This window comes from Esox lucius, chromosome 11 (assembly GCF_011004845.1).
Source record: "Esox lucius isolate fEsoLuc1 chromosome 11, fEsoLuc1.pri, whole genome shotgun sequence".
NCBI lineage: Eukaryota > Metazoa > Chordata > Actinopteri > Esociformes > Esocidae > Esox > Esox lucius.
The window spans coordinates 5,514,363-5,525,398 of NC_047579.1; the positions used below are offsets into that span (position 1 = coordinate 5,514,363).

General features: G+C 40.1%; 1 protein-coding gene across 2 annotated transcripts; it reads left to right on the top strand.

Moving 5' to 3' along the window:
* Positions 1–34: 34 nt before the first annotated feature.
* On the top strand, positions 35–9,735 carry LOC105031446 (apoptosis regulator BAX-like). 2 transcript variants are annotated; one of them, XR_004576408.1, is made up of 7 exons: positions 35–393; positions 613–643; positions 4,442–4,600; positions 6,314–6,452; positions 6,522–6,626; positions 7,703–7,964; positions 9,235–9,313. XR_004576408.1 is itself a non-coding variant. In XM_010905876.5 (6 exons), the coding sequence occupies exons 1-6, from the start codon at positions 372–374 to the stop codon at positions 9,376–9,378; spliced, it is 600 nt and encodes a 199-aa protein (XP_010904178.1). In that variant the 5' UTR covers positions 35–371; the 3' UTR covers positions 9,379–9,735. The 2 variants fall into 2 exon arrangements, 1 of the variants encoding a protein (XP_010904178.1); XM_010905876.5 differs by lacking the exon at positions 7,703–7,964 and having other exon boundaries at positions 9,235–9,735.
* Positions 9,736–11,036: the final 1,301 nt, after the last annotated feature.

The window sequence follows — 11,036 nt, forward strand, 5'->3', positions numbered from 1 at the left end:
CAAATCACAATGCGCATGCGCTGATTGTCAATATGAGCAAGTTCGTTATGCATATGCCGGAGTTCCGGGTTTATAGTGGTGTCTGTTCACGAAAAACAGAATTGTAGAAAATTAAGAAGCACCTCCCAACCAGAGCACCGGGTCAATAAATAGCTATTTTTGTGTTCTCAAAATATTATTTTATCTTTTTAACTTCCGCTCCAAGGGGTTTTAACACCGCGTTGAGGAACTAGGATTCAACAGATTACAGTTTCGATTTCGAACGTGGACTAGACGAGTACTCATCTACAACTTTGTAATTACAAGAACTACCTTCTAGTCTTTTGAAGATATATAGATAGCTTGTTACTTATTATTGGTACAAACAATCGATGGCTTGTGTACTGACATCAGGTAGGTCTGCCAATTAAAGTTTTCATCACAGAAACATCTGTAAAATATATGTTTATATTTTTTAATAATTTTCATTTATAATTATTGCTGTGTTTCTGGAATCGACAAAATGCCACTGTTATTACCAGCTAGCTAACAGTGTTCAATATAACTTTTTACGTTTTGAATCATTTCTATGTTCACAAGTGATTTTTGGTTTCATTTTAATTTGTTCTACAGATGATCGGGTAGGAGAGGTCTTGCTGAGCAGGTGAGTTTCTCTGTTACACAGAGTGCCGGCTCTATAGCCTTTTGGGGGCCCTAAGCAAAATGTTATTTGGACCCCCCTCCCCAAGTGGTCAGGGGCTCACTAGCAGTCAGGTCCCAATAGCAGTTGGGGGCCCTAAGTGACCGCTTAGCCTGCCTATGCCTAGAACCTGATTTTAAGCCCTGATTAAACAAACAAAAACCTGAACATAGTGCAGCCAGATTTCATATTCACACATTCAGTTTCATATTCACTCATTCGCTTGCTCCTAAGTCACGAAACAACGTATTAGATTTTGCAGAATGCTGAGTGGTAAATGGCGGACAAGATTCAACGTGGATAACGGTGAACAGGGCAGTTAGGGACGAGCATCAAAGTACAGTCCTCAGAGCATCGGTTTCTGATATACAGTTGGTAAATTATGACTTAAAATAGCTTTTTTTAATTGTTAAGATGATGGCAATGAAAATAAGTTTGTGTGTCATCTAATTCACCTGAAATCTGTTTTTTTGTATGAAATGATCTAACTGCCTTAAACAATGTTTTTTTAACGACATACCAAGCATAGATATTTTAGGAATATTTGAATCCTTCCCTTTGAAATAGCTGTTTAAAATTTTGAGATATTTATCACAAACTGGATCAGTATACAGTTGTGCTCATAAGTTTGCATACCCTGGCAAAAAAAAAAGAAAAAACGTAGTCAATGAATTTGTTAGCTCTCAGGTGGATGCAGGCTAGATACTGAGCCATGGGGAGCAGAAAAAAACTGTCAAAACACCTGCGTTAAGTTAATGGAACTTTATAAAGATGGAAAAGAATATAAAAAGACATCCAAAGCCTTGCAAATGCCAGTCAGTACTGTTCAATTACTTATTAAGAAGCGGATCATTTGGGGATCTCTTCATAACAAGCCAAGGTCAGGTAGACCAAGAAAGATTTCAGTCAAAATTTCCCGAACAATTGTTCTATGTAAAAATTTGTCATATTTCAAAGGTTAAAAGATGAAAATATTTGTATACATTATACGCTTGATGACATGGGGCACACCGGCACAAATTATATATATATGACATATTACAAACTTTTTTCGGATTTGGATTTCAAGGAGCTCCCTTTCAAATACGTTTCCCAAGTTTAATGTTTTTTGCCTGCTCACTCATGTTTTCTTTACAAATGGTACATACACTCATCTAAAGGATTATTAGGAACACCTGTTCAATTTCTCATTAATGCAATTATCTAATCAACCAATCACATGGCAGTTGCTTCAATGTGGTCTTGGTCAAGACAATCTCCTGAACTCCAAACTGAATGTCAGAATGGGAAAGAAAGGTGATTGAAGCAATTTTGAGCGTGGCATGGTTGTTGGTGCCAGACGGGCCGGTCTGAGTATTTCACAATCTGCTCAGTTACTGGGATTTTCATGCACAACCATTTCTAGGGTTTACAAAGAATGGTGTGAAAAGGGAAAAACATCCAGTATGCGGCAGTCCTGTGGGCGAAAATGCCTTGTTGATGCTAGAGGTCAGAGGAGAATGGGCCGACTGATTAAAGCTGATAGAAGAGCAGCTTTGACTGAAATAACCACTCGTTACAACCGAGGTATGCAGCAAAGCATTTGTGAAGCCACAACACGCACAACCATTTCTAGGGTTTACAATTTGCACGAGCTCACCAAAATTGGACAGTTGAAGACTGGAAGAAGGTTGCCTGGTCTGATGAGTCTCGATTTCTGTTGAGACATTCAGATGGTGGAGTCAGAATTTGGCGTAAACAGAATGAGAACATGGATCCATCATGCCTTGTTACCACTGTGCAGGCTGGTGGTGGTGGTGTAATGGTGTGGGGGATGTTTTCTTGGCACACTTTAGGCCCCTTAGTGCCAATTGGGCATCGTTTAAATGCCACGGCCTACCTGAGCATTGTTTCTGACCATGTCCATCCCTTTATGACCACCATGTACCCATCCTCTGATGGCTACTTCCAGCAGGATAATGCACCATGTCACAAAGCTCGAATCATTTCAAATGGTTTCTTGAACATGACAATGAGTTCACTGTACTGAAATGGCCCCCACAGTCACCAGATTTCAACCCAATAGAGCATCATTGGGATGTGGTGGAACGGGAGCTTCGTGCCCCGGATGTGCATCCCACAAATCTCCATCAACTGCAAGATGCTATCCTATCAATATGGGCCAACATTTCTGAAGAATGCTTTCAGCACCTTGTTGAATCAATGCCACATAGAATTAAGGCAGTTCTGAAGGCGAAAGGGGGTCGAACACAGTATTAGGATGGTGTTCCTAATAATCCTTTAGGTGAGTGTATATTACCAATTCACCAAGGATATGCAAACTTTTGAGCACAACTGTATTCATGACATTAAATCTAACTAACTCAAAATTGGGTTTTCACAAAGTAACAAGCAGATATTTATTTTGTTTTTTTAAACGTCCCTTTGAAATATTTTTTCAGATTTTGAAATATTCATAGCAAATTGCATCAGTACATTCTACATGATATTATCTAAGTACTTCAACCTTATGTTTTTGAAAAGTAACCAGTATGAATAAATAAATATATTTGAATCCTTCCTTTGGAAATAACTATATATTTTTTTTTTTTATGTTTATACCAAAGTTCTACACAACATAATTTGACTGCTTTAACACAGTTTTTTTTATCAAATAGCAAACATTATCTTTACCAGACAACATGAAAAAGTGATAAAGTTGAATAATATTGTAAAGAAAGTGGACAGTGTTGCATTTATTGTGCAGTTGATCTGTTGGTTGAGGCAGTTAAAAGGTGTCATCTAGAGTATTATGATATGATTTGGGATGAATATGTCAACATTTGTCATATTTCAAAGGGAAAGATTAAAATATTTGTAGACATTACACGCTTGTTATTTAAATAATGTCATAAAGAATATATAGATGTGATTTGGGGGGTGAATATCTCAACATTTTAAAAAGCTATTCAAAAGGAAATCTTAAAAATATTTCCAAAAAAATTTATGCTTTGTGTTATTTCAGGAATAACCATAGTTGACCGTTTTGAGCTGGATGAGTAATGTTGTTTCTGTGCATTATAATAAGCACCGTTAGCCATTCAATTCCCAGTGTGAAAGTTGATGACATGGGGCACACCGGCACAAATGACATTTATGACATATTACAAACTTTTTGGGGATTTGGATTTCAAGGAGCTCCCTTTTAAATACGTTTCCCAAGTTTAGTCCTGTTAACCTCATATACTAAAGAAAACATATCATGTTGGTGAGGTTGTTATCAGAGTAACAAAGTGATATTTACAACCTGCCTTTGATCCACAACCGGCCTGGAAAGGGCAGAATCCTACGTATGGGTGGACTGCCACATGGGGATTAGTGTAACTGTAGTGTCAATGTCTCACAGATGGCAAGTTTGATGGTTATGTTGAAGCTGGCTGTGAATGCTTGAATTTGATAGAAAAAAGAGTGAGCAAGACGCACATCCCTACCTACACTGAAGCCACACGAGTGTGATGAGCTGAAAACCACATGATAATGGGTCATTCAGTTTGTTAAGGATTTGGGGCCCCAAAGCTGAAATTTTTTCATTTTTATTTGAACTATTTTATTATATTTATTAATTATGCCAGTTCACAATGCCTTTATAAAGTAAGGCCTGAGGGAGTTGCATCTTGTTCCTTATGATAAATCCAACACTGGTCGCAACAACAGTTAACTTTGACAAGAACAGGCATGGTGGTCTATTAAGGGTTGTTCCTAAACCATGAAGTGTTCTACCAGAGTCGTGTGTGACCAGCTAGCAGAGGTGTCCTCGTCAGAAGGCCTGTTAATGGAGACCCAGACGATGGAGAACGAGCACGACGAGAGGATTGTTACTCAGCTGGCTTTGATGATACGAAAGATTGGTGATGCCGTCGAGAAAGACGGGGAGCTGAATGAGTACGTTCATTTGAGCTTTTACCTTGGATTTCACTATACTTGGTAGATTTCTTAAACTGTAATTCATGTGAATTTACGTTGATGAACTTTATGCATACAGTGGGGAGAACAAGTATTTGACACACTGCCGATTTAGCAGGTTTTCCTACTTTTTATCATAGGTACACTTCAACTGTGAGAAAATCAAATAATTAATTTGCATTTTATTGCATGACATAAGTATTTGATCACCTACCAACCAGTAAGAATTCTGTCTCGCACAGACCTGTTATTTTTTCTTTAAGAAGTCCTCCTGTTTTCCACTCATTACCTGTATTAACTGAACCTGTTTGAACTCGTTACCTGTATAAAAGACACCTGTCCACACACTCAATCAAACAGACTCCAACCTCTCCACAATGGCCAAGACCAGAGAGCTGTGTAAGGACATCAGGGATAAAATTGTAGACCTGCACAAGGCTGGTATTGGCTACAGGACAATAGGCAAGCAGCTTGGTGAGAAGGCAACAACTGTTGGCGCAATTATTAGAAAATGGAAGAAGTTCAAGATGACGGTCAATCTCCCTCGGTCTGGGGCTCCATGCAAGATCTCACCTCGTGGGGCATCACTGATCATGAGGAAGGTGAGGGATCAGCCCAGAACTAAACGGCAGGACCTGGTCAATGACCTGAAGAGAGCTGGGACCACAGTCTCAAAGAAAACCATAAGTAACACACTATGCTGTCATAGATTAAAATCCTGCAGCGCACGCAAGGACCCCCCGCTCAAGCCAGCGCATGTCCAGGCCCGTCTGAAGTTTGCCAATGACCATCTGGATGATCCAGAGGAGGAATGGGAGAAGGTCATGTGGTCTGATGAGACAAAAATAGAGCTTTTTGGTCTAAACTCCACTCGCCATGTTTGGAGGAAGAAGAAGGATGAGTACAACCCCAAGAACACCATCCCAACCGTGAAGCATGAAGGTGGAAACATCATTCTTTGGGGATGCTTTTCTGCAAAGGGGACAAGACTACTGCACCGTATTGAGGGGAGAATGGATGGGGCCATGTATCGCGAGATCTTGGCCAACAACCTCCTTTCCTCAGTAAGAGCATTGAATATGGGTCGTGGCTGGATCTTCCAGGATGACAACAAACCGAAACACACAGCCAGGGCAACTAAGGAGTGGCTCCGTATGAAGCATCTCTAGGTCCTGGCCTAGGCAGTCTCCAGACCTGAACCCAACAGAAAATCTTTGGAGGGAGCTGAAAGTCTGTATTGCCCAGCGACAGCCCAGAAACCTGAAGGATCTGGAGGTCTGTATGGAGGAGTGGGTCTGTATGTTGCAGTGTGTGCAAACCTGGTAAAGAACCACAGGGAACGTATGATCTCTGCAAACAAAGGTTTCTGTACCAAATATTAAGTTCTGCTTTTCTGATGTATCAAATACTTATGTCATGCAATAAAATGCTAATTAATTTCTTAATCATACAATGTGATTTTCGGGATTTTTTTGAAAACCTTTTTTGAAAACCTTTTCTCCCCACTGTATGTAAACATGTATGAAATAGTGTCCTGGCATTTGCGTGTTTCAATCAGTGAGGGATTGTGAGGGACAGAAGCAACTATTTTATGGACTAGGAAAACAAATGAGTATGAATATTGAGTTTGGACGTGTATTTCTCTGTGTTAAAACACAATGATCTAATTCCTACCCACTGTCTCTCCAACAGTACGATAGATGGAATAGTGGGGAAGATGTCCAACAAGTCCAACTACTGGAAGGTGGCAGAGCATGTTTTCGAGGATGGTCACATCACCTGGGAGAGAATAGCTGTGCTGTTCTATGTAGCAGGGAGGATAGCTGTCAAAGTAAGTAGTCTTATTACTTGTGTATTTGTGTTTGCGTGTTTTAAAATCAAATTCTTTCATATTTTTTAGGTGGTGATTGCTCATTTGCCCCAGTATGTGAAAGACATTCTGACGTGGACTTTGGAGTACTTCAAAAGCAAATTACTGAGCTGGGTCCAGGACAATGGAGGATGGGTAAGATATGGATAAACACATTGAATATTAAAAGTATTTAAAAATACTTCATGAAACCTGCAGTGCATTGCGTCCTTAAACCTTTTCAGTTTTATTCATTTACATTAAAATACTATACTCCATACTTTGATATTGTGTTATTTTTAGATTTTGTGTCATTGTGAACTGACACGATATAAAAAAAAATACAAAACTGAAATATCCTAATTGGATAACACCTCCTATGTTAAATGGATACTTGCACATAGGAGGCAACATGAAGTCCATAATGTATCAGGAGACTTTTTGGCCAGTATGTCTACATCTGCCACAAGGCTTAAACTGTTTCATCGTTGGATCTTCCAGCAGGCAGGGCAATAGTCCATTGCATACTTCCAAATCCAAACAAAAGTGGTTCACTAACCATGTGATGAAACGTTTGAAAGGACTATAGTCCCTTCAAAAGTCCCATTGAAAACCTGTGTGGGGAGCTAAAGAGAGTCCACACGCAAAACCAAGGAGTCATGAGGAATGGCCTCATATTCCTTCTTATGTGTTCTCCCACTTCATCAAACATGACAGGAGATGACTCAGAGCTGATATCTGGGCACAGGGAGGGTACAAAGAGTACTAAATGCAGCGATGCTAATAGATGCTAAGTAATTTCTTGATTATTATTTTCTTTTAACAGTTTGCCCTAAATTAAAAGTTAGATACACATGATTTTTTTGTGTAAGGTTATAGCCATATTTGCATATTAACATATTTACAGAATGCCAATAAATCTGGAGGGTACTATATATTGCAACTGTCACGCCCTCCGCATCCACCTCCTCATAGTCCGGGCCAGGCTTTCTCTCTCTCTTGTCTGTCCATGTATGTGGGGCTTTCACCCACTGCCCCTCAAGTCTCCACACCTGCTATTCATTCCCTCATCAGCCTGCCTATATAAACCCTGGTTTCCGTCTGTCAGGCGCTAGATTGTTGTTATTCACTACTAGGTAGTAACGTTCACGGCCGCGCCAAACCAAACCATAGTTTGAGCACCCAGTTTAGTTGTTCCTTCCTACTAATCCTGTTTATTCCCTGTTACCAAGACCCACCTCTCCCAGCCTCCAAACACCTCCACCTGCCCGCCTGTCAGCCACCTGCTCTGCCTACCCGCTGTCCTGTCTGCCTCGCCCCATCCTGCCTACCTACCTACCTACCTACCTACCTGCCCAGCCCCAACCCCTCCAGCCTGGCCTCGGTCCTTCCATCCCAGCCACCATTAAAACACCCTTTTTGTTTCTCTGATTGTGTCGTGCGCTTGGGCCCACTCGTGGCTCCCCCCATAACAGCAACATCAAGAACTAGCATGTAGGTGACTAATCTAAAAGTTGACAGAGTTACAGGCTTTTATGACAAATACGGGGACTAGAATATCTGGCCTGTGTGGTAGGATAGCAAGCCCACCTTGAGTTAATTGAACTATGCATAAAAACACTCAGATTATGTAGCCAAATGGCAATTTGTTGTATTAATAATACAGATTGTTATGTTTGGCGGAAACTCAACACACCAAATTGCCCATAGGCCACATGCCTAGTGTGAAACATGGAGGTGACGTAGACACATGCCTAGTGTGAAACATGGAGGTGACGTAGACTCATGCCTAGTGTGAAACATGGAGGTGACATAGACACATGCCTAGTGTGAAACATGGAGGTGACGTAGACACATGCCTAGTGTGAAACATGGAGGTGATGTAGACACATGCCTAGTGTGAAACATGGAGGTGACGTAGACACATGCCTAGTGTGAAACATGGAGGTGACGTAGACACATGCCTAGTGTGAAACATGGAGGTGACGTAGACACATGCCTAGTGTGAAACATGGAGGTGACGTAGACACATGCCTGGTGTGAAACATGGAGGTGACGTAGACACATGCCTGGTGTGAAACATGGAGGTGATGTAGACACATGCCTAGTGTGAAACATGGAGGTGACGTAGACACATGCCTAGTGTGAAACATGGAGGTGACGTAGACACATGCCTAGTGTGAAACATGGAGGTGACGTAGACACATGCCTAGTGTGAAACATGGAGGTGACGTAGACACATGCCTAGTGTGAAACATGGAGGTGACGTAGACACATGCCTGGTGTGAAACATGGAGGTGACGTAGACACATGCCTAGTGTGAAACATGGAGGTGACGTAGACACATGCCTAGTGTGAAACATGGAGGTGACGTAGACACATGCCTGGTGTGAAACATGGAGGTGACGTAGACACATGCCTGGTGTGAAACATGGAGGTGACGTAGACACATGCCTGGTGTGAAACATGGAGGTGACGTAGACACACTGCTCTAATTACAGCAAGTATTAACTTGTCCAATTATTCCAGTTTTGTATTTTCAATACATCATTTCCATTCACAATAATACCATAATTTTTGTATGGTATGTAGAGAACATTTAGCAAATTTTGGTAGAGAAGAAATATGATTGACCTAGGTTGCAATAAGGTGTTATGTTAACTAATGTTAGAGAACTCAACTGAGATGGGTCATAGATGTTTCTCTTCCTGTCCCATTCTTTTCTTTCATTCATCTTTCTTCCCCCTCTCCTTTTCCCTCCCAGTTGAACAGCTTCTCAGAGCTGGCGCGTGTTCAAGTGGAGAGGATGAACTCTATGAGTGGCTGGACTTCAGGGATCTTCTTGGTCTTTATCGGAGGCGTCCTACTGGGTAGTGTTATTACCTGGAAACTAGCCAGAAGAACCTGACAAACTTTGGTTTACTATACTTCAGGAATTCTGGTTATCACTAGTAATGCACTAAACTAAACTACACACACACACACACACACACACACATACTTTCCGTTACCCCTGTCTATGCAACACCTACCCTCTGACTTGAAACTAAGATGCGGTAAAGCTTTCATGCAAAGACCTTGTGACACAATGTCAGGCTATGTGGGTGATAGTCCCTCCCCTGTCTGCAGTAAGCCAATCATATTAAAGTGTCAGAGCAGCATCATGTACTGTAACTGAAACCATGTAATTTTTATACAATGAAATGTATAAATATAACTTTGTGTACAATGTTTTACAGAAATAAAAATATATATACTTATTTTATATTTGCTTTTGCAAGTTTATGAACATTTATGTAATAAAATGAAAATAAAACTAATTGTATGAAAGAGAGTGAATGTGAGACAGTGAAAGAAAGAGAGGAACAGTAGTGTGTAGTGAAGTGACAGATGTATGTATGTATGTCTGGCAGAATTTGGTTCCAGCTCCAGATCAACAATAATTTAAAAACGTTTATGTCCTTGTTATTATTGAGGCTGCAGAAGACAAAATGATAACCTATACGAAAATGATATAACTGTTTCAACAAGTCTGCTGTCATAATGAAAGTTAAATTAAGACTGGATTTTATACTGTGAGATTATTTTGTAATTACCTTATCTACTTTGCTATTGCTTAGTTGCTATACATGGGATGCACGTTGCAAAATTACTTGGCATGAACGAAAGCCCCTTTGCCAGTCAGTGGAGTTTCAAATCTGCAGTTGGCTTCAAAAAAGTAATGTGATCAAAACAAATCTTCTAACGTTATCTATCACGTGGTGATCATATATCTGGAATAAAAATATATTTGAGAAACCACGGGTTTCTTTCCTTTGGTGCAAAAATCTCCCTTAATCAACCCTATAGATTGTTGCATAGACCAGTAACTATTCATGGACACACAGCTGAGTACTGGGGAGGCTGGTCTCTCCAGCGGGACTAGCCTTTATAGAAGTGTATGAATGTATGCTTGTTATGTTTAGTTTACAACAGGACATCTGTTTATCCTTACACAAAATATCACATTCAGTCAAAGCACTACAGTAATTAGCCAATGGATTTACAGTACTGTGTTGTGAATTCTGTCCTGCGATGTCTATATAGTAGAGGACGACTGGAAGATTTTTTGAGATCGAGTTGGTAGACCAAGTTTATAACATTGAGTCTGTAACAACATGGACAATAGACTATTATTAAATACTGCAATAAATAATTGAATTAATCTCTCCCTTGTTGAAGTTGCTGATTTCCAACAACTTCAGCACAACCGATAAATATTATCTCTCTGATCTACTCAGAACTGACATGGGTAACAAACATCCTTAAAAGGTTATTCTCACCTTTTAGTTGTGGTATCATGTTCCCCACAGAGACTCGTTTTGGAGGCATTTAATTTGCAATGTATTTATTTAATTTTTTCTTACATTTTAAAGTTACTATTGAGTTAAGAGGAAAATACAAACTGAGCCCTGATCATTCTCAAACTGCAGAATCAATAACAACTCACTGTGCTGCATTCCATTCAGTTCATTAGGTTTAGTGACGTACAACAACACCAGTCTATGTATGAGTAAAAAGATTCCA

Excerpts from the sequence above, each read along its gene's own strand:
- LOC105031446 (XM_010905876.5), top strand. The coding sequence starts at position 372 with ATGGCTTGTGTACTGACATCAG. Across the intron at positions 644-4,441 it reads GGAGAGGTCTTGCTGAGCAG|AGTCGTGTGTGACCAGCTAG; the intron begins GTGAGTTTCTCT and ends GTGTTCTACCAG. Across the intron at positions 6,627-9,234 it reads TCCAGGACAATGGAGGATGG|TTGAACAGCTTCTCAGAGCT; the intron begins GTAAGATATGGA and ends TTTCCCTCCCAG.